Raw genomic sequence first — 24008 nt, forward strand, 5'->3', positions numbered from 1 at the left:
GTGTGTTTGCGGAAGTCCGCCTCCGGACCGTACCTGTGCGCGTGCGTTCTGACCGGCCACCGGCAGGTGTGTCCGTGCACGCGCGTGTGTGTGTAAAGCCATGCTACCAGGTGACACACACACACACACACACACACACACACACACACACAGAACAGGAGCGGGACATCCCGGTAGCGGGTTAACGCGCTCGGGTTTGACGTGGAAACGGTTAATGGGAGGACCGGCGGAGGAGGCGCGCGTGCGTGCGCGCGTGTGTGCGCCGCCGCTGAGAGAGCGACCCGCGCCCGCCGCGCCACACACCGTGCGCGAGCGCCTTCAGGAGAACTAGTTTTTCCCGCGGAGCCTCGACATGCTTCCTCCGCCCGCCGCGGCGGAGCGGGACGCCGGTGACTGACGCCGCCGCCGCCGCCGCCGTCCATGACTTGAGGAAAGTGCAGCCGCGAGTCAGCGCGTGCGTGCGTGCGCGCGTGCACGGAGCGGGACCGGACGGGAGATGTCGGTGCCCGGGACGCCGCCGCCGCCGCAGCCGCACGACCGACCCGCCAGCCTGGCGGTGCCCACGGCGGTAAGCCCCCCGGACCGGCGCCTGCGTGCATGTGTGCGTGCGTGTGTGCGTGCCTGTGTAGTCGGGTGCAGCGCGCACAACTTTTTCCGCCCCCTAATCTCTTTTTATTTCATTTAACGACACAACTCGCGCACAACCGCGCTCCGAGACAGTCGCGCGCTCGTGCATGCGTCATTTCAAGTCGTCATTTTTATTATTTTGATTATTATTAATATTTTTAGCACTGTTCATATTATTATTATTATTATTATTATTATTATTATTTCACATCCACCCAGTCGTGCGCGAGCAGGAGAGCTCCCGCACACCTGTGCGCGAGCTGCCCCGCCTCCCCGGTCACCAGCACGACGCTGCCGATGCGCGCGGACATCCGCGTGTGCGGGTCTATGCGCATGCATGTGTGCATGCGTGTTTCATCCTCTCGTGACGCGCGCACGTGTATCCGGAGCAAACAAATCACAATAATCCCACGCGGCTTGAAGGACACGCGGCCGATCCCACCTGTTGCTCCGCCCCCACCCCACCTGCCGGACCCTTTTGATTGACAGCTCAGTCTCAGCCCGCTGGCCCCGCCCCTTCCGGTCTGGAGAGGCGTGTTTTTTACCCACGCACGCGCTGGACACCCAGCTCCACACCTGCTTCTCAAGCAGGTTATCCGGGTCCCGTGGGGGAGGGGGACACTCACTCACACACACACACACACACACACACACACACACACACACACACACACACACACACGCGGCCCAATTCCCGTTCTCAGCAATTGATGGTCAGTGTGATCCAAACTGTGTGTAAAACTACGTGTGTGTGTGTGTGTGTGTGTGTGTAATCAGGCCAGTTTTTTTTCCTTTAACTGCAGGAATGTAATATATGTGATGTCCTGAAATCCCCCCCGCTCAAATCAGGTTTACATTTCATATAAGGAAAGTGTGTGTCTGTGTGTGTGTGTGTGTGTGGTGATATTTACATTAAATAATGTAAATAAAGGTTTGGTGTTCTGCCAAATGTCACTGCTGGTTCCTGTTGTTTTGGTGGAGGGGGCGGCGGCTGCCATGGCAACGGCATTTTGATGGGCGGCGGAAACCGTCCAATCAGCTGTCCGCCATGGCGTCTGGCTCCGCCCCCTCCTCCAGGTTCGGTACAAATACGGCGACCCGATCCGGGATGTTCAACAAATCCAGGCCGGAAACGAAAATCCCCGGATGGCGGTTGAAACGTCTCGGTCGTCATGGTTACCCAGAGCCAGAACCGGACCGGTGCTTTCAATTCCGGAATTAGTTTCGTTTCCTAAAAGTGTGTGTGAACGCCAATCAGCCGAGACGACGTTCGGAGTCACGGAAGGGACGGATTGGTCCGACCCGCCGCCCATCGGAAGATCCCGAGAATTATTTTCACATTTATTTATTTCACATTTATTTTGCTTCCTTCCTTCCTGGCCGCCATCTTGGCCCCACCGTCTCTCCGCTTCTCCTTCTGAGGAAAGTTTCCTCCCGTCGGGTTTCTGAAGACCTTCTGCTTTCAGGCCCGGCTGAGGTTCTCCGTGTTCTCCAGCCTCCGTCCAAAAACAAAAAGAACCCTCATCTTGCTCTAAGAAGGTTCCGGGTTCTCAGCCAGTGATCTTCTCAAGGATCTCCAGCCTGGGTTCTTTTTCGCATGTTCTCCTCCATGGTTCTCCATGTTCTCCTGCCTTGGTTCTCATGTACTTTTGCATGTTCTCCATGTTCTCCTCCATGGATTCCCTCCATGTTCTTTTTGCATGTTCTCCTGCCTGGGTTCTCCAGGTTCTCCGTCCTTCTCTTGCAGTCATAAGAACCTTCATCTTGCATGAAGAAGGTTCTGGAGTCTCAACCAGTGTTCTTCTCTCCAGGATCTACCAGCTTGGTTTCTCTCCATGTTCTCCGTCTTCAGTAGACTGGAATCGTCCGCGGGTGTTATGAGAGGGTGAACGGTTGGATGTGTTGCCGTGGTAACCCTGTGATTGACGGCTGTCAGTCCAGGTTAAACCCCGCCTCTTCACTGTCGCCAGGAATGAGATGATTATCTCCGCGGGTTCCTCGGACGGGTATCAGCGAAGCGGCGAGAGCGCGTTCCGGCGCAAAACGCCACGCCAGGCGGCGGCGGACGGGTTGGGTTATTACGTAATTACCTCTCCGGTCACATGACCGCGAGCCTGCTGGCAGGAGCTGCGAGAAGCAGAATTACACTGATTCAAGTCGATGTGTTTTGTCGTCGGGAATTCAATCGCTTCCCAATCAATTTTCTAAAAACACCGGATTTCGTTTTTTTTTTTTTTTTTTTTCTCCTCTCTCCTCCCCGCGGAGTTTCATTTGTCATTCACGGGACGGCGAAACAAAAACCTCCGCCACTCCGAGCCACTCCATTAAGAAAAACAAAACAACCGAAACCCGTCTCGCCGGGCCGGCGGAAAAAAAGTTCAAGGCTCCCGAAGAGAAGCTGCCGCCTTCCCGTCCTCGGTTTCACATCCAGGATGCCGACGCTTCGGCCTCCGGGCCTCGATGGCGCCAGAACCCGGGGGAACCAGGAGGGAACAGAGGAGTGGGCCGAAGGGCAGACTAGTCTTATATCATGAATTCATCTTTTTTTTTTTTTAAGCTTATAATTAATCCCTTTAGGACGATATATACATATATATAGCAACAGCGTTGGCGCGGTCACTGTACGTTTGTAATTAAAGCCCCAATTAGACCATCTTTTTAATTTTTATGATGTTGGAGGATACGTGCCGTCGAAAAAAAAAAACCCCGACGCGTCAAAAACATGTTGCGGTGTCGCGGCGTCCGGCCCCCCCCCGAGATTAACAAAAAAAAAAAAAACACTTCCCCGGCAAGAAAGAAGAGGAAAAAAACGGCCCGGCTGCATTATTAATCCCCGCTGCTTGCCATTAGCATTTTTATTTAGATTCAAGGCAGGGATCTCGCATTTTAATGTCCCGTTCATTTCCAAGTTGAGATGTGAAAGAAGCGGCGGTGTGTTCACTGACACCCGGATAAACGAACCCCCGCTTCCCCCCGACATTTCCATCCGTGAACACGATGCTAATACACGCCGCGTGTTAGCGGATTTACCGCCCGTCGTAGCGCCGCCGCCGAAATGCGAGCACGTGTTTACGTGTTGGTGTGAGGCCTGACTAGCCACAGAGTCGCTACGCTAACAGATATTCTAAATTTATATGGTATTCGGCTGCGGGTACAGCCAAGCTTCGATCTCACCGGCCGGGAAAGCTCGGGTGTTTGGTGAACTTTGACACCCGTGTCTGGACTCGTGTTCCCCATGCGCCGGAGGAGGGCTGGAGCCAATCACAGCTGGCCTTGGGGCTGGAGGCGGGGCTTCACCCGGACGGGTCGGCTGTCAGTCACAGGGGTCGCAAATACGCACGATTTCGAGCCTTAAATGAAGCCGCTGATTTTATTGGGGATGTTGGAGGAAGAACCTTGAGAGAACCCTGGGAGGAGAACATGGAGAACACCAAAATAAAAGATTGTGGGGAGAACATGAAGAATCCGAGAAAGGAGAACGTGGAGGGAACACACAGAGAAACAAGGCAGGAGAACATGGAGAACAAAAAAAACAAGATCATGGGGAGAACCACCTGGAGAACATGGAGAACCCTCACAGAGAGAACGATGTCCTCCATGACTCTGTGATTGACGAGCCAACCCAGCCACTTTGCTAAGCTATCGCACAATTCGCTGGATGACTTCATAACATTAGCATAATGATGCTAATGCATGAAAGCCGTTAGCTGTGATGCTAACTTCAGAGAGGTTGGTTCTTTCCAAACTCCGCCGGTTGAAAGACAAACATCGATCAGGTCGGCAGTTCCCCCCCTGCAGACCCCGGGGGCTGCGGAGGGCAGGATGGCGGCGGCGGCGAGATCCGGCGCTCTTTTGGCCTCATCCCGCTTCTTTGACGTGCACGTGCATCAGGTCATGCGGAGGCGACGCTCGCCTCTCCGCCGGAGAGCGTCCACCCGCAGTTATTACCTCATATTAGAAACAGAAGACGAGGCAAACGCCTCCTCCTTCTCCTCAAGCCTCCTGGATTTTCTGCACATTCCCGGCTCCGATTTCTAATCTCTGCCTTCTGATAACTTCATTGCTCAGTTGCTGCCAAAGCTTATTTTTCAGATTTTTTGCGCGGAGTTAGATGAGAGGACTGATAGTACGGTCACTATGACACCGGCGGCCGTGGGGGTGGAGGCGGCGATGTGTTTCACGGTTCGCTAATTGAGGAAATATCAGCCCCCGCGGTATTACATGTTTATTAATAGTAACAGGGACTCTGAGCGGCGCGTCCTTGCAGGAAGTTGCAGCGATGACGGGGCGGGAAGGGGGTTTAGAGGGGTTTAAAAAGGTCGCTTTCGACGCGGCAGGCCTTAACGGGGCCGTGCATCCGCTGCCACGTCTTCAATGAATGGGATGGATGCAGTAGTCATTCATTCATTCATTCATTCATTCATTCATTCATTATCTATAGCGCTTATCCTGCAGTTAGCGTCACAGAGGGGCTGGAGCCTGGGGTTCTTGTCCAGGGTGAGCTTCTCAGGGCCGCATACAGCGATCCAACCGATCGCTGCTCATTCATACGCCGTGTCGAGACATACAACCATTCACTCGTTCTTCTGTCATGGAGACGATCACTTGTTCATTCACGTCATGGAGAGAAAACATTCACCCTCTCACTCACATCATATGGGGACAAATCATCATTCACTCTGTCATTCATACATCATATAGGCACTCATTCATTCATGTCATGTACAACCAATCACAAGACATTTAGGGACATATATTCATTCACTCTCTCATTCACCTGTCATAGAGACATACAACCATTCACTCATTCCTCTGTCATGAAGACAATCAGTTGTTGTTTATGCACGTCATAGAGAGACAATATTCACCCTCTCACTCACATCATGTGGAGCCGAATATTCATTTATTCATTCATTCATCATATAGAGACGTGCAGCCATTCTCTCAGTCATTCACATCATGTATAGATGTACAACTATTCACTCATTCAAATGACATCGGGAAACAACATTCACCCTCTCATTCATCTGTCATATATATAGACAAATAAACATTCACTCATCCATGTGTCATGTAGAGATGGACAACCATTCACTTGTTCATTCACATGTCATAGAGAGACGACATTCACCCTCTCATTCACATCATATAGAGACAAATAATCATTTGCTCATTCATTCATACGTCATGTAGAGTTATACAACCATTCACTCGTTCATTCATATGCCAATGAGAAAACACATTCACCCTCTCATTCATCTGTCATATAAGAGATGTACAAGCAGTCACTCGTTCATTCACAGGTCACATGTAGACGTCCAACCGTTCAGCCTTTCACTCATACGCCATTCAGATACAGCTATTCACTCATTCGTTCCCATCATGTATAGTTGTACAGTATACTCTTGTTTATCGCGGGGGTTACGTTCCAAAAAGAACCCGTGATAGGCAAAATCCGTGAAGTAGAAACCTTTTTTTTTTTTTTTTACAATTATTATACAATGAAATACTCTATTATACATTGCTGCTGTCGTCCGTATGTTTTGGAACAAATGGAAGATTCATTAATTCCGTAATGCCGACCTACAGCCGCATACTTAGCATGTCCAGAAGTTTAACTTCATCTGCGATAGATAGCATCTTCCTGCCGCAGGTGCTTTTGTCGGTCCAGAGCATTTTGTCAACATTATGGGTTTTAGAGAAACTCGAAATTGCACGTATGTAATGTAAATTACGTGTACATTTTAAACTGCAACGTTATTGATGCACAGGTAGAGAAGAAGCGGAGTGACTTTTTAGCCAATCAGAATGCAGAACACGATGCACGATGCAAATCCGTGAAGTAGCGAAACCGTGAATAGTAAACCGCTTTATTGCGAGGGATCACTGTACAACGATTCACTCGTTCATTCACGCGACGCCTCGAGACAACATTCACCCTCTCAATGACACAAGATGTTCAACCATTCACTCGTTCATTCAAATGTCCTATAGACGTGCAACCATTCACGCGTCCGGATCGTGCACGCTCTCCGGTGAACATGGACCTCCTGCGTGTGTTTTGGGTGTGCCAGGAACCCGGAGGAACCCCCGGGAATTACAAGGAAAACATGGAGGCTCCCCTTCAGAAAGGCCTCCCCTGCAGGAATCGGGGTCCAATCAGGGACCTTCTTGCTGCGAGGTGGGAGCGCTGACCGCCGCGCCGCCGTGTCACTCTGTTGTGATTATTCCAATATTTGAAAAGGCAGAAGCGCGGATACGCGAGAGCGGCCGTCACTCCCGGGTGTCCGGCGTGCCGCAGGAGCGCGTTCTAGATTGTTCCGCCATGTCGGGGGATTTGTCCACTTTAGAATGATGGATTAGGCTCATCGCTGCCGTCGGGTCTCTGGGCTCTTTATAATGGATGCTTTTCAAAATTTTTTTTTTTTTTTTTTCCCTTCCCCTCATCCTTTCTAATTCTGTTAAAGCGTCATTTTTGTTTTCCAGTGAGCTCCGTCTCTGCTCCTCTTCGCCGCTGCGTCTTTTAGCTGGAGCTAATCACGGAGTCCTTCAGATCAGTCAAGTGGATTTACTTAGGAATTCTCCGCCGCGAGTTATTTTTGCTGTGTAGGAGGGTGAGGGACACGGGGGGGGGGGGGGGAGGCAGCTCCACAAAATTTCAGTTTTGGGTGATCACACCAACGCTGTTAACTCTCTCCCAACGTCAGGCAACCTCACTTTGTTTGTCCCGTTGAATTCTTTGCAGCCCAAACATACATTTAAAGTCGAATTCTTCATACTGTGCTCTTTTGAAACTTTTTTTATTGGTCTATTTGTGGCAAAAATACAGAAAGGAATTAAAGAGAACCTTGATAATAATTCTTTCTGCCAGCGCTCTTACTCGGCATTTCCTTCACTAAATCGGCGAAAGTAAAGCCCTCATGCATTTCAGATCTTCGCTAATGCTAATGCTAATGCTAATGCTATCTCCAGCGAGCTGACTTTCACTTATCCAGACTAACAATCACTTCTTCTGCTTCTTCTAAGACTGGAGACCTTTGCTTTGCTAGCGTAGTCATCCCCCCTTAGCCGCATCGGCCGTTTTTAGCGCATCGTACCGCACTTTTTTATGGGTTTATTTGTGGCAAAATAGAAAAAGGAATTGGTGATAACTTTAATTATTGCTTTGTTTCTGGTGTTCTTTCTCTTCTTGCCAGCACTTAACTCAGGGTTTCCTTCTCTGAATATGCAAAAGTGAAGCCTTCTTGCATATGAGACCCTCGCTAATGCTATCTGACTAGCTGTCTTTCATGAATCCAAGCTAACAATAACTTTGCTTAGTTAGCGTAGTCGCCCCTTTAACCACATCAGCTGTCTTAAGCACATCATATTGGTTGCTATTGGGACTTTTTTGTAGGTTTGTTTGTGGCATTAATACAGAAAGGAATTGGTGATAACTTTAATTATTGCTTTTGTTTCTGGTGTTCTTTCTCTTCTTGACAGCACTGGAACTCCGGGTTTCCTTCGCTAATTACGTAAAAGTGAAGCCTTCTTGCATATGAGACCTTCGCTAACGCTGGCTTGCTGTCTTTCATGAATCCGAGCTAACAATAACTTTGGTTAGTTAGCATAGTAGCCCCTTTAGCCACATCAGCTGCCTTTAGCACATCTCACTGGCTGCTATTGGGATTTTTTTTCTTCTTCATACAGACAGAAATTCTTAACGTCTTCTTATCACCACTATCACCGACACGGTTACTTTGTTGGGAGCCATAGTGAGGGCTAGCTTAACAGGAGGACACAACAATGAATGACGTAAACAACGCTGAGTAGCACAAAAGACCGTTGCTACGCTACAATGCGGAAAGCCTGCGGGTTTGTTTGTTTGTTTGTGTGTTGCTCCAGCGACACTTGTTAGCAGCTTGATTCAAAATAGATGAAAAACTCAGTTCATACACTGATTTTTTCGTGATTAGGGGGATTTGAAAGCCGAGGCTCCACTTTGCTGTCTGGAATACAAGACATGGATATGATGGATGAATGGTAAGGAGTGAAATATAACAATGTGGTGGCAGGTGGTGTGTGTGTGTGTGTGTATGTTCATGTGTGTGTGTGTGTGTGTGTGTTTAAGGATGCACAGCCTTGGGGACAAAGCTGCCCCTCCCTGCCTGGGTCCTCCAGCACACACAGGGACATGTTGTGTGTGTGTGTTTTCTTTTAAGATGCTGCTTTATGACCTTCATGTCTGCTTCTGGCATGGGGTGGGAGCAATGTTGTCGCTGGAGGTTTGTGTTTTGAAGTATAATGGAGCGAGACCAGCTGATGAGGAACCCGATGAGCCTGGATGGAGACGTACCGGAACGTTGTGTGATGATCTCCGAGCAAGAGAAGGTTCTTGCGGCGGTGTTTCCCAACGTTCTCCTCGGTATTTGCGCTGTTAGTGTTCTCTGTGGATACGACGGCGGGGTCGAAGGTCAAAAATCGGAGCGACATTTTTCACGATCTTCGTCCTCTGAGCCGCCGGAAGCATGCAGATGCAGACCAGAAGAGGCCCCGGGATTGAACTCTGAGGGACTCCGCCGTGCACTTTTGGCTTTTTGTGGGCGGAATCAGACGCTCGCTCGACTCCGAGGCCCTGCTGAGGTTTCCTTCTGAAAGAAATTGATTTTATCCTGTTCTTTGTCAGTTATAATCCTATTGATCCTCCTAAGGAGAGTCTTTTTTTTTTTTATTCTCAGCGCAAAGAGAGAGGAGTCCATTTTTCTCAGGGAGGATTTCAGTTCGTTCCGAGGGTTCATTATTCAGGGCGGCGTTGACTTTTATTCCTCGAATTATCTTCTTTATGTAGACTTCAAATTTATGATGGAGATTTTGATGGAAATCTGACTCATCGGGGAGTTTTTTTCTTTTTTTTTCCTCAAGTTTTTTATTTTTTATTTTTTCTGCTAGCGTGACGAGACGATCTGCACGACCGAAGTTCCGATGAGCGGCAGGTCAACTTAGTGTGGAATTGGCTGCTATTGTGTTAGCATTTTTCACTAAAGTTTATGCCATACTTATAGAATAGGAGATGTGGTGTGTGTGTGTGTGTGTGTGTGTGTGTGTGTGTGTGTGTGTGTGTGTGTCTGAAGGGGGTAGCCAGGGAGTCTATGCCTGCTGTGAACAACCTCTCCATGATATGAACCGCAGCAGCGACAGCGTTTAGCTAGTTTTTTCATCTCCACAGGGAGTTAGACCCTGTGGGGTCTCTGCGATTTATAATATCCCCATTTGTGTCTCTTTTTATTTTAAATACACCCCCCTCACCCCACTTCTGGTTGGAAGTCTCGGTGTAGTCCTCAATTCGTCGCCATGGCTACCAGGGTACTTGTGTAACGTTTCCTGCGGGGATGTCTCCGCGGCTCCGACCCGGCAGTGGAAACTGAGTTTTAGTAGCGCATCAGGGGTTCTCGAGTGTCTGACTTTTGTCCAGTTGTTGAGTGTGTTTGTGTTTGTGTGTGTGTGCGTGCCTGCATGCGTGTGTGTGTAAAATGCATTGCAAAAAGATGACCATTCACATAAACACTCGCCCGCATATGAATCTGCTAATCCAGCGGCTAAGCAACACAGCTAGAAGTAGAGGTGAAAGATACATAACGGGGAGATGCTAATGCTAAGGCTAATGCACCAAAACATAAAAATGCTCCAGTCAATAATTATACAGTTTTTGTCAAAAGCTCGTGTTGCCAAAGTACCCGCGACTTGCGGTGTAATGTTTTGCACGTCTGAGATGGACCCGGATGGCGCAGCGGCGATAACAGATGCCGCTGTGTGACAGTACCTTTTTATTTCTGCTGCTTGCACAGGGTACTTACACGCAAAGTGGTTTTAATTGACCCTCTGGAAGGAGGAGGCACTCCAATGAAGTACCGGGTTCCTGCTTTTCAGCCGCGCGCTAAATGTCGGCCTCCTCTGAGACGGGAAGATCGGAGAGGAGACGCTGGAGTTTTTACGGAGCGGTGCGAGGACGCGGCTGGTGCCGGGATCGTCCCCGTCCTCCCGAGTCATCTGGGGTTTATTATCTGTTAAAGCGCCGCCACAAAAAAAAAAAAAAAATTCCAGCGGTCGGCGGGATCGTTGAATTTAAAGGAGCGAGTGGTGAAGAGGAAAGAGCCGTGGAAATACGATCAACCGTTTTTGTCATAAATCTGCCAAGAAACAGGTCAGCTGTCAATCGTGTAGAGATCATTCACACCTACGGACAATTTCGAGTTTTCCATGAGCCGACTGATTTAGGACTGTGAGATTTTTTTCTTGTCATTATTTAAGCATAATGTTTTTTTTTTTTTTTTTTTTTTTTTTTAGGGACTCCCGACTAGAGGCACGGATAAAAAAAGCATAAAATAGATGAAAGCAGCAAAAAAAAAAAAAAAAAAGTCAGACCATGAAGAGATCCCAGGCAGGAGAACATCGGGGGTCGCTTTAGTGAGAGGCTTGTTAGCATGCTAACAATGGAGGCTAATCCCTTTTTTTAATCAGTAACTGATTGTGTTTAATGACGGGTAAAACTAATCTTTGCTAAATTGTAATCAAACAATAATGGTGTTTGTGTTTGCGCCTGTGTGCGTTCATGCACGCTGCATTCAGGGAACTGGCAAATTTAATGGGAAACCATCGAAAGCGGGACTTGACTTGTTTGTTGTGAATGAATTAACATCAGAAATTGCCAATTAATTTGATCTTTTTTTTTTTTTGTGCTGTACTTATGAGGACGGTGGAGATGCGCTTGTTGGTGGTTTTTGGTTTGTTTGATCAGAAAAAATTTGAGTGTTCTTGATTTGAACCTTTCCTGAGGTTGTTCCTCTCTGTTTAGGAACAGGCTTGAAACTAATCATTTTGAGAAAGCTTATAGTTAGCATTAAGCTAACCCCGAATCACGCTGGAGAGGTTTTTTTCGGGAAGAAATGAGCAAACGATGAGACCGCAGGAGTGTCGCAGAAAGACACATTTTAAAAAAAGATTAAAGATTCACAGCGTTTATTGTCACATGGACAGTGTAGAAAGTGTTTCCCTGCACAGTGACATTCCTACTTTGCTGTCCGGAGTGCATTGGGATGTGTGGTGGTAGAAGAGTGTCAACATTATTATAAATATAATTATAGATATGAATGTGAACTTTACAATAGAACATTGAGTGCGATGTTTGAGTGCAGCTCGGTGTGCAAATCACAAAGGGCAGGTGCAAGGATGAAAAATAATAATTTCTTCCTAAGTTACAGGTTCATCACAACAGGTGATACACAAGCGCCGCGCCCGCTATGCATGCTAACAGCTAGCTGCTAAACCAGGGCTGTCAAACTCAAATACACAGCGAGACAAAATTCAAAACTGGGACAAAGTTGCATTGATATTTATTGAAGAAAATCTTCCTCCAGATTTTTTTCTGGAGAAACAATGAACCTTTTCATATGGACCCAAACAAGATTTGCTTAAAAATTAAATATGGAACAAGCATAGCTTAACACTATACAATATATAACTTAATATTGCACACAAAGTCCTGTTGTCTGCCTAAGTAGCAGGGTGCCAGTATTAGGGTGAGGTCGCTATGACTACTGTACACAGAGGAGAGGGCGTTTATGGGTCCTGTTGTGATTTTCACACCAAAACACCAGCAGAAAATTTTTTGTAGAAATAGATTTGTAGAAATAGCGATACATGCACTGTAGACTATACCTGCGTGCCAGATCTAATAGTCACTTGCTTTGACTTTTCGGGCCAAATATAATTACACTGTGGGCCGAATTTGGCCCGCGGGCCAGAGTTTGATGCTAATGTACTAAACCCTCAAAACATTATTTTTATTTGTTTAGAATTCATTATTTTATTATTTTTTAATTCATTATTTATTTATTATGGTCCAAAATTATTGTAATCGCCCTCATATAAAGTGTCATTTTTTTTGTATTCAGAACTGACTATTATTTGAAACCCCATGCTTCTGCGGTTCGCAGAAACATTTTCATGCGTAAAACTGGTCTCTGGTACAAAAAAGTTTGGGGACGGCTGGTATTATTTACCTCGTTAGCATGTAACTGCTAGCACCTCTGGTATTAGTGGTAAGAGATGGAGGCGCCTGGAACTCCCAACCCTCACACACCCGCTGTCTTCATGGCACTCGAGGCAGAAGGCCGCCCATGTTGAGCCGGGATCCGTCTGTGGTTTCTGCAAAAGCAGCTGCTTCCTCGCCACTGTTGCTAAGCGCTCGCTCCTGCGTGATTGTTGGGTTTCTGTAGATCATTTTAACGCAGAGTTATCCAAAGTGTCTCCAGAGAACTGAGTTGTGATATTGATGAAATCTGACTTGAGAATTTACGATTAATCCTAAATAACCATCACCATTTGGGTTTTTTAGATGCCTTCTTTGACATTTTCATCTAAATTGATTTCTCTTAATTTTCCTGTTTATTGAAGTCGAGAGACGCAGGAGGCGGGAAGTGACCCTACTGTGTCGCCATGGCGATCGGAGCTTTATTTACAGCCACCAAACATGGTCGGCTCTCCAGATTGATTTTATTTTTTTGGAAGGGGGGTCGGTGTTGTGCTTCGCCGGCGTCTCGTACGAAATGACTTTTCTTTCCCCCCTGCGGGTGTTTTTATTTCGCTCTTGTTGCATAATAGACACACACACACACACACATATTCACATATACACAGAGAGTGTTTGTGAGTCTGTTGGCGATATTAGAGGCTTTGTTCCAGGAAGGCGTCTGGTTTATCCTCCAGCTCCTCCAGGTGAGGCTGCCGTGGGCGTGGCCTCTGCAGGGAGCCGCCGTGTGATTGGCTCGGTCGGGGAGTGCGTGCTCCAGGCACCCGGCGAACGCGCCAATGTGTGGTTTGGTTTTTTTTTTGCTGTTTTGAAGTCAACGTCAGGTTTTGAGAAACCCCTCCGTGAACCTCCATCTGGCAGATCTCGGTTGACTGGACGGACGGCGGTGCCGGACAACGCCGCCTGCCGCCGCCTTTGCGTTGCAACGTGATGCAACAGCAGTGAAAATACATGAAGAGCAGCGTCGCTTGTAGTAATACTTCAACCCCAGAGGCAGATAAACAGTTTCTCCTGTGTGGTTTTGTCAGCGCGTGACTCCGGGCCGGCCTCACACACCGATCAAAGCGCGATGCATTGTTGATTGTTTGGGATCAATGCCGCCGCCGCCGCCGCCGCAGTTGTTTTTCTCCCCCGGTGCTCTGGTTTCTAAAATGGAAACGTCTGCATTCCCGCCTTGGCGCCCGGGAACACCTTTGCTCTTTCGACACGAACAAAAGAACAAGTTTTAAAAGTCAGCGCTGGAGTTCCTGTAAAGGGCAGCGGTGCACGCAGGGATGCTAATACGCTATGCTAATAAACACAAGTGATTATATTGAAGGCTGCCTCTTTGTGTTGACGCCTTGCAAATATTCACGGCCACTTGCATCATTCGAAGTTTGGGAGGGATTCGGGAACGGGATGAGATTTGCGATGAAGATTCAGATGAAGTTCTGCTTCGGTTTGTTTCTTCCCTCGCGGTTTCGGCTCCGGGGCTTTCCAGGCTGAAATTCGACGCCCGTTTGGACCGGAGCCCGGCGTGCTGTCAGGCGATTTCAGCTCAGGCCGGCTTTGAGCGCCATGCAAAGATGCGTGCAGGGATTAAAAGTTCTGGAGGGGCTGCTGCAGGAGAGTGAGGGCGACTGTTCTTCGCCCGATGGCTCTTTATCCCCCTTGACTGTTTGCAATCTCCAGAAAAGAAATTAGTCTGCAGGAGAGCAGAGTCATTGTTTGTATGTGACGATGATCTGGCCCATTTTGCACATATATACAGTATACCAATGTATCTATGTTAGGGCTGTGTTCGTGTGTGTGTTTACAGCAGAACCTCGGCTTACGGATTGAATTCATTCTTCGCCTCCGTTCGCAAACCGAATCAATATTTCCCATTTGTATCAATATAAACCCCATTGATCCGTTCTCCAGCTCTAAGAAACGTACTGCACTCGTGGCCAAAATACAGAAAGGAATCGAGGATAAAATTAATTATTGCTTTGTTTCTGGTGTTCTTGTCAGCACTGGTACTTGGTGTTTCCTTCACTAAATCGGCTAAAGTAAAGCCTTCTTGCATATGAGAGCCTCGCTAATGCTATCTTGCTAGCTGTCTTATATGATTTCAAGCTAACAATAACTTTGCTGAGTTAGAGTAGTGGCCCCTTTAGCCACATTAGCCGTCTTTAGCATGAGATCAGTCACAAAAACATGTTCAGCTATTATTTCCTGACTGAAATTCTAAACTTCTTAACGGCGCTAGCACTGTTAACTTGATTGAGATGTGGGCTAGCTTACTGAAAAAAAGCATTTTAACAGGAGAATACAACAATGAACGATGTAAACAACACGGAGTAGCACGTAGCACGACCGCGCTACGCTACAACGCGGAGAGCCCGTGAGTTTGTTTGTGTGTTCGAAGCTCGATTCAAAATTGGATGGAAAACTATTTTGTCTCTGTGACACCAACAGCTATTACTACAATAATTCCTCTTACTTTTGCAATTCTTAACTTCTTCTTAATACCACTATCACTATCACGTTTAGCTTTTTTGGGAGCTTCAATTAAGGCTAACTTACTGAAAAAAAAAAACAATGAAAAAAAGCGCCATAACAGGAGAACACAAGGATGTAAACAACGCAGAGTATCATGCGCAACTGCCGCTACGCTACAACGCTACAACACGGAGAGCCTGCGAGTTTATTTGTTATATATATTGTGTACACTTCTTTATATATATATATATATATATATGATATAACTAGTGGAAAATGGACTTTTTACAATTTGACTCCACATCATAAATCTCAAACCCGCAGCAATGAATCTCATTGGGGCCAAAACCGCGTGCTTTGTCATTTTATTTCAAACAAACCTAAGTTCAGCGTCTGGGTTTTTCTGGACTCCGTCCCGCTTGGATGTGCATTATCATCATCATCGTCCTCATGCTTTGGTAGCCATGGAAACCTCAACGCCTGTGGGCTTAATATCCTCGCAAGGAAAATCAATCGGGGAGGGTAATTGATACACATCCCTGCGCCGATCAACTTAATGTCAAATGCGTACAGCCGCTTTTAATTACTACTTGTACACCCTCCCGACACGCAGTGTAGTCATCTACTGCAATACTGATTTTTTTTTTTTTCCACTGATGCTCTGCAAAACTGCGTCGCTCCGGTAACGGGGAACCATCCCTTCCCGGTGCAGATACCGCAGTGTAATACCTCCCGTGTCCACTAGGGGGCGAGCGAGAGGTCAGTACCGACGTCCGCTTCCAAGGACGTGTTGAACTTCATCTCGCTCGTCCCGTGAAGGTCGAGTCCAGATGAAAATAGTCTGGAGAAAGGCTTGATCGGGGAAAATGGATGATGAGAGCGAAGGGAACGTACCACTTTCCGAACCAAATACCCCGTTTTAATAGATGTTACGCTTATTATACGCTTAAGTAAACGCTTGGCGGACGTTAAAAGGCAGCTAATTGTTCTTGTGTGAATTCTCGCACCTCTGCCGTCCCGCGTTTCCTTTTCTTTCATTTCGACGCCGGCAGCTCCGGAACCCCCGCCCCCATCCCACCCTGCTGAGTTTCGTTTTCGGGAGGATGTGTTGGTGGGATGGGGAGGGCGGCGGCGGCGGCTGTTCGGAGGAGGGTTTTCTGTTGCAAGAGGAAGAAATCAAATCGCAGAGTGGTGCGGGGAACAACACCTGGGTAAAGTCAAGTTATACCGCTTAGATTACAGATATGAGATTATACAGGAAGTCATGTCTGCGGTGGTTCTCAGGCATCCAGGTGATGGTGAATTCTTTTTAAATTCCTCGTCGTGGCAACCGGATTTGAATTTTCTTCGCTTGAGTTCTTCGACTTCTCGGATGACGGGTCGGGACGAGAAGATTTTGATGAGATGCAGAGAACGATGCCACGGTCGCTGAGCCAATCGGAGCCCGGGATACAGAACACCATGCCCCGGTTGGGCGCCAACCAAGAAAACACTTATTTTACCCATAAAAATATTTCATTCACGCTCTTTGTCGCATTCATCCTCGGAGAGTCTGACCTCCGGCTCACATTTCTCCGTCTCTCAGGTCAAAATCTTCTTGTGATGGCAACCGGACTTGAATTTCCTTCACTTGAAGATGTTTCACCCGTCATCCAAGACGCTTCTTCAAGTTCTCCAAAGAGCTGAAGAAGCCTCTCGCTGAAATGTTTATAAACCAAGAAAATTCAAGTCTGGCTGCCACGGCCAGAAGATTTTGACATGAAGTACACTGGAAGTCCTTGACCGACAGGGTTTTGAGTTACATCGCCATTTTCCATAAGTTAAGAAGTCCGATGTAACGCAGATTTCTAACAGTTGTTAAGTCGGTTGGGGAGCGGAGTTGATGAATTCGCCAAACGAGTTTACATGGTTTGGTTCACGTTCTCTTGCTTTTTTATTCGTGTTGTTTTTTTTCTGGGGAAACTTTTTTGCCCTTTATTATGGCTCCCAAGCATAAGTCAGACTCCTCTGTCAGTAAAAGCAGTTTCCATGGATGTGAAATCAGACAAAATAAAACGTCCGGCCGGCTGCTGGGCCGAAGTCATCCGCGATATAAAGCATAAAATTGAACATGTGAAAGGATCCGCACCGAAGCGTACTTCTGCACAGCATTGTCTGAGAAATACAACTTACTGTGAAAATTGGGCTGTAGGAACGTAGTCGAGGACCTTGTGTGTGCGTGTGTGTGTGTGTGTGTGTGTGTGTGTGTGTGTGTGTGTGTGTAAATGATAAACATAGAAATGATCGACTATATCTGAATGTAAATTCGGCCTCCAGCTATCATTCTGAAAAAAAAAAGAAATAACATAAAAATGTCTCAATCCCCGCCAAGACTCCTGAATGGTATGTTCCAGGGGTGGAGAAGTGGAGGGTGAGTGTAACGCCCGTGTGATTTACAAAAAAAACAAAACAAAAAGAAATGAACTATGCTATGCTAGTGACAGTGATGAGCCCTTCTGGCAGGAGGACAAACTGTTTCATGAGGAAACATCTGGTTTCACTCACAAAGAGCCAAACGTGCTCTGTGGAGTCCCTCAGAGTTCCATCCTGGGGCCTCCTCTGTTCTGCATCTGCTTGTTTCCACCAGCAGGGATGATGAAGACCAGGAACTTTGTCGCTCTGACTTCACATGTAGCATCAAAACCCTCCTGACAAAACCCACCGCTGACCTACATTTTGGCAGCCATCCTCGCATTGGTTGCCAGTAGCGCCGTGTCCGAGCTACCTTACGTCGTCTGGTGCACACACTCCTTCCTCCTCTGCTCATCTGAGGTCGCTGTTCCTCCAACCTAGAAGGTTGTTTGACCTCCTCGGTGGCCTTTGAGCCCGCTGTCCTCCAGCTGCCGTATCCACGGAGAGTACAAGTACCGAACCAGAGTCTGAGAGCCTGCAACTCTGAAGAGGTCCTCAGAAAATGCATTTTCGAGTATCTCCTCCAGAAGATGGACTCCTCTGAGGTCCTCACACGTTCTGTCACTCCTCCACCTCCGTCCAGGATCATCAGGGTTCTTCATCAGCTCCATTGTTCTCCAGAACGTAACCCATTAGCGGAACGTCCACTAAGCGCTGGACTCCCTAGCAGAGCCTCCCACCTGATCCGCCACCTCGAGTGTGAAACACACACACACACACACACACACACACACACACACACACACACACACACACACACACACACACACACACACACACACACAAACACACACACACACTCTCTGTTCCTTGTATTTGAGTGGCTCCCCTCAGGGCTTCACAGCTCAAGCTGCAGGACTCGGATTTGGAGGGAAGGGGGGCTTTGCCACACACACACACACACACACACAAACACACACACGCGTACACACACTCATTATCATCAGTGGCTTGTTCATCATATCTGGATTCGCAAGCAGAGGAAAACAACACGCTGCTTCGTTGCCTTGTCCACATTTACTTTTCATTATTAGCATATTTAGCACGGCAGTCAATGAGCTTTGCAGCTGTGTTACTGTGTGTGTGCATTTACTGTGTAATTCGGAAATAATGTGTGTAGAACAGGTTTACATTATATCCCGCTGCATTTTCTGAATGCTATTATTATAGATAATGGGCGGATGAGATTATATTACCCCACTTCTTAGTGTGTGTGTATTTCCTGTAGTATCCTACTGCATACTGTACAGGGAGGTACTGGGAAAAGGACGAAATATTATGACGATGAACGTACTCTGAGGGAATACTTCAGTATACTCAGAATACTTCAGTATCGGCAATAATGATACACCAGATGGAGTACAGGGAAGTACTTTATCTCATCTGCCTGGCTGGTTCTCCCCATGTTCTCCGTCTTCCCAAATTGTCTGTTAATGTATATAAGAGGCTAAATCACTGAATTGACATTGATGTTAAGCCCCGCCCCTTTTCTGTGGTGGCCCCGCCTCCTTGGCGTAACCCCGCCTCCGATGTGGAGCCGCAGGCCTCGATAACGAACCAGCGAACGGCCTCCATGCATCAGTTTGTCGCTGAACTTGCAATGATAGACGAACATCTCAGCGGGGCGTCTGCGCCTTGTCAATCGGGAGTGTGTGTATCTGTGTGTGTGTGCGTGTGTGTGTGTGTGTGTGCGTGTGTGTGTGTGTAGCCGCCGAGCTAATTCGTCTGATGTGTGACTCGAAGCGTCGCGTCGCTACATCTGGCAGTCACTTTATCTCCAGACGAAAAAAAAATAGAGAATCGTCTAATTAATTAGAAAAGCTCAGAGGGTCCAGTTGATCTAAATTCACTTTGTTTCGGTTGCCGTGGCGCCCGCCAATGGCGACGGGGCGGAAAACGATTTCACGCCGCTGTGCCGTTTCCGGGGGCTGGCCTGAATGAACCGTTGGGGTTTATTGGGGGGGATCATTGCCTCGTTTATATTTCCGCTGACCGCTATATGCACACACACACACACACACACACACACACACACACACACACACACACACCATGTCAAATCCCATCATAACTCTGCCTGATATTCTTATGTGCTCATTAATTGGGAGGTAACGCCTTTTTTCCCCCCATACACACACAAAAAACCTAATTAACTGAAAAGTGGACCGCACAAAGAACACGTTTTCAATGGGGTGGGTTTTTAAAATGTTCATTTTCGGGACTCGATTGTCAACGCTTCCCTCCCATTTTTATTTTTTATTTTTTCCCCCTGCAGACCAAATCCGGCATCGCCTTGCTGTACAATGAGGAGACCAACAATACCTACGACGTCTGCCTGAAGCTGACCAAAGAGGCCCTGACCATCCAGAAGCTGGACGTGGTCTGCACCCGCGGGGACGAGTCCCACGGCAATGTAAGTCCGGAGACGATTCATCTCCCTGCTGCGGAAAATGAAAATAAAAATTAAAAAACGGACGGGGAGAAGCCTCCTGAGCTAATGTGTGAATGCGCTGGATATCCCTTTGCCAATAAGAAACTCCCACTTTCTAAAGCACAGAACCGTCGTACTGCGAAGACAGGCGACGGGCGGCCTGGGCCTGAGCATCAAGGTGAGGAGACGCCGACATCCATCCGTCCGCCGCCAACGGCGACCTCGCGACCCCCGTGTGACGTCCTTCTCTTTCCAGGGCGGCGCGGAGCACAAAGTGCCGGTGGTTATCTCCAAGATTTTCAAAGATCAAGTAGGTAAGGAACCCGAGAAGCTTCGAGGTCCAGTGTTTTTGTGGCGTTTATCCCTCCCTCTCCTCCCACTCCGGGGCGTCGCTAGTTTTCTACCTTCTCGATTGAACCCCCCCGCAATGGATCGTACCAACTCTCAAGATTAAACTGGTTGTTTCGGATCGATCCATTGATTCTTATTTTGATAAACTCTCCACATGTATCCGTTTTGTTTGCTCCGTCAGCAAGAAGTTTACTGTTTTGAGCCGCCGCTCCAGGTTGAGGACGTTATTTAGCCTAGCTTAGCATTGGGAAAGCCGACCCGTGATACCGTTTTATCGGCTTAAAATGTCTGTGAGCAGAACACGGTGGTTGTCTCAGGTCGCGTGACATGATGACCAGTGGTAGGTGCCGGAACCAGACGTGTGCACACACACACACACACACACACACACACACACACACACACTGAACCACTGATCAACAAAAAAACATTTTTAAATTAACATGAAGATTTATTTTGCAAATAAGTTTTTCTTTCCTCATAATTAGTCATTATACTTATATATATAGTATAAGTCGTATAGTAGTATAGTATAAGTATAATGACTGATTATGAGGAAAGAAAAACTTATCTGCAAAATAAATATTAATATTAATATATATATATATATATATATGAGATGAAATGTACGTTAATGATCCCAGGATATGGAAATTATTTGGCAGCAGCAGCATGACAATGAATGAATAAGAAGAAAATATAAAATGAAATGAAATTAAATAACATAGAATAACGTCTGAGTGTATAAAAAATCTATATTTTCTGAAAGTGTCTATCCATATTACATATATGTATATATACTGTATATATATATATATATATATATATATATATATAGTATAAGTAGTATAGTAGTTAGTATAAGTATAGTGACTAAGTATGAGGAAAGAAAAACCTATTTGCAAAATAAAGATTAATATATATATGTATATGTATATATATATATATATATATGGGATGAGATGTACGTTAATGATCCCAGGATATGGAAATTATTTGGCAGCAGCAGCATGCCAATGAATAAATAAGAAGAAAATATAAAATAAAATGAAATTAAATAACATAGAATAAAGTCTGAGGGTATAAAAAAAGTATATTTTCTAAAAATGTCTATCCATATTATGATTATAGGTATATATATATATATATGCAAAGTATGTGGCTCATGGTCAAATGTATTTTTTCGCCTAAAATCTCGCCTTTTTCGGTGATCGGCTCTTCCGATGTTTTGCCTCTTTCCTGCGCCACCAGCAGAGAGCGCCGCCTGCAGCGAGCATCTGTCCGAGAGCTTTCACGAACCAACGGGCCGAGAGCGCCGTCACACACACACACACACACACACACACACACACAGAAGGTATTGTAGCGGGATTCGAGCGGGCAATCCCTCACCGGCACGTTTATTTGAAGGCTCGTAAGAAGTGCTAACCCTCCCGGTCAGAGCATCACGGCCACATTATTTCCTGCAGAGATTTCTATTTTATGTCGTTTATCCCGGCTAATTTCACCCCCCCGCTCCCCTGTTCCGTCCCTGACCCGGGCCGCGCATCGCCTCTCCCCCGTCGCTCCACCAAGTGTGAAATAAGCAATTATCTTGTGATGTTTTCATTAACCTCTGCGCCCCGCAGCCGACCAGACCGGGAAGCTGTTCGTCGGCGACGCCGTTCTGCAGGTTGGTGCATCGTCCGCTGGCCGGGGAGGCCGGGGAGGCCGGGGTCACACTAACATCTCTTCATTTTCAGAAAATAGATATTGAATACACGCGTCGCCACCGGATCGTCCGATCCGACTCGGCTGTCCGTCAAGGATTCCTAATAAATTGCAGTTTTCCGTCCGCCGGAATAAGTTGCGCGCGTTGTAATGATATTCATTTAATCTTTTTAAAAAGTTAATTCCGATCCGTCTGGACTCGGCCACGGTTTTATTGGACGGGCCGTGTAACTGGAATATCAAGTAGCGCGTCGGGCCGCCGAGTGACATTAACATTCACGCGGGAAGTTATTAAGACGTGCGCGGAGGACCGCCGACGCCACTTATCCGTTCTTCGACGCCGCATCCGGGTCGTCTTCCGGACGACGACGGTCGGCGTGTGTTTGACCGCCGCAGATCGATGAGGGGAAACAAATTAACCGTCCAGATCGCTGTGATTAAAAACCCCGGATTGGACGTGAATGAAAAAATAAGTGGCGTGTAAGTGGCGTAGAGAGCCCACCCCCACCCGGTGACAGAAGGGGACGGCGCCCCCTAGTGGACAGTCTGGGCGGTGCATTCGATACAAACTGACCCGGTGGGATTCGGTTCGCGGCGGCTAGCAAGAAGAAATGTGAGCTTCAACGGAGACTTTAAATTGCTTGGAAGTGTGAAAGATCTAGTTGATGTTGTTTTTATATGAATTGTGAATGAGAGGGTGAATGTTGTGTTTCTTTACGACGCTTGGATGAATGGGTTTATGTCTCTATGAGGTTTGAATGAGATTGTCAAAGGGGTGTCCAACGTACGGCCCGCGGGCCAGTATCGGCCCGCCAGTCCGGTCCATGGAGTGACAAAAAAACAACATAAAAATCATGAGCTACTTTTTCAGACAAATAACGCAGTTCCTATATTGTCTGCTAAGGGTGCAGTGTTCAAGTCAGTGTTAGTAACATGGCAGCAATGCAGCGACCGGGTCGGTAAATAGCATTTTTACTTATTGTTAGAAATGTACCTGCTTTTTCCGTTGGCTCAGACATCCTCATCAGTGAGATGTCGAAATGTGGACATCTCACTTTTTTCTTGGGTTTTCCAAGAAAAATGGACCGCTTCTTATTTGTTCTTTGAGGTTAATAAGAAACCTGTATGCTTGGCGTGGGTGCAGAGAGTTTTTGTGCCGCTATGAGATTCATAGAAGGGAAAAAAACAACAAAATGCTCAAAGAACTGAGAAGACAGAAGGCATGGTGTTATTGAAATTGCACTTTTCTGAATGAATCTCAGGTCGTTCATAGTGTATTTTTTAAAGGAACGATGTTTGTCTCTATATGAGTTGTGAATCAGAGGGTGAAGAGTTGTCTATATACAATATTTGGATGACAGAGTGAACGTTTTTTTCTTTATTTGTCGATATGCCGGCCTGCGATCGACTGGCGACGAGTCCGGGGTGCTTTTAAATGACATTTCTGCATGCAACAAAACAATTTGAGCTCTGAAAAAAAAAAGGACGTAGGGTTGAAGGTTACTTTCAAGCAAAATGCTCAATGTCTATTGGAGTACTTCTTTTATTTATGAGGAAAAAAAAAAAAGCAGAATTTAAATGATCCAAAAATGCCATTCTCTTTGTGCGCTGTCCTCCTTTTACTGGCGCGCTGTCGCTTATTAAGGGCGACAAAAATATTTGAACATGTTTCATTTAGTTGTTTAGCTTTTATAAAGAGCGATTTTGTTCTGACAATTTGCACAATTTTGTAAATAATTTATTTATATTTATATATATATATATATATATATATATATATATATATATATATATATATATGTGGACATCTATATATATATATATATATATATATATATACATATTCTCTTTTTTCTCTCTTTTTTCTTTTTAATTTTATTTTTCATTTTATTATTGATGTTCACATGT

General features: G+C 46.6%; 1 protein-coding gene across 2 annotated transcripts in view; it reads left to right on the top strand.

Annotated features, from left to right (window-relative positions):
- The first annotated feature begins 315 nt into the window (after nucleotides 1-315).
- Nucleotides 316-24008, top strand: part of sntg2 (syntrophin, gamma 2) — a 68478-nt gene continuing 44785 nt past the window's right edge. The window contains exons 1-5 of one of the 2 annotated variants that reach the window (XM_086150582.1): nucleotides 316-568; nucleotides 19884-20021; nucleotides 20161-20217; nucleotides 20296-20353; nucleotides 22019-22062. In XM_086150582.1, the coding sequence (XP_086006708.1) occupies nucleotides 497-568; nucleotides 19884-20021; nucleotides 20161-20217; nucleotides 20296-20353; nucleotides 22019-22062 (369 nt within the window). In that variant the 5' untranslated portion in view covers nucleotides 316-496. Of the gene's footprint in view, nucleotides 569-8565; nucleotides 8650-19883; nucleotides 20022-20160; nucleotides 20218-20295; nucleotides 20354-22018; nucleotides 22063-24008 lie in introns of those variants that run through there. The other variant, XM_086150583.1, reaches the window with a different exon arrangement.

The sequence above is a fragment of the Fistularia commersonii genome, chromosome 8 (genome assembly GCF_037954325.1).
Source record: "Fistularia commersonii isolate RoL2024-O1a breed Wild chromosome 8, RoL_Fcom_v1.0, whole genome shotgun sequence".
Classification (NCBI taxonomy): domain Eukaryota; kingdom Metazoa; phylum Chordata; class Actinopteri; order Syngnathiformes; family Fistulariidae; genus Fistularia; species Fistularia commersonii.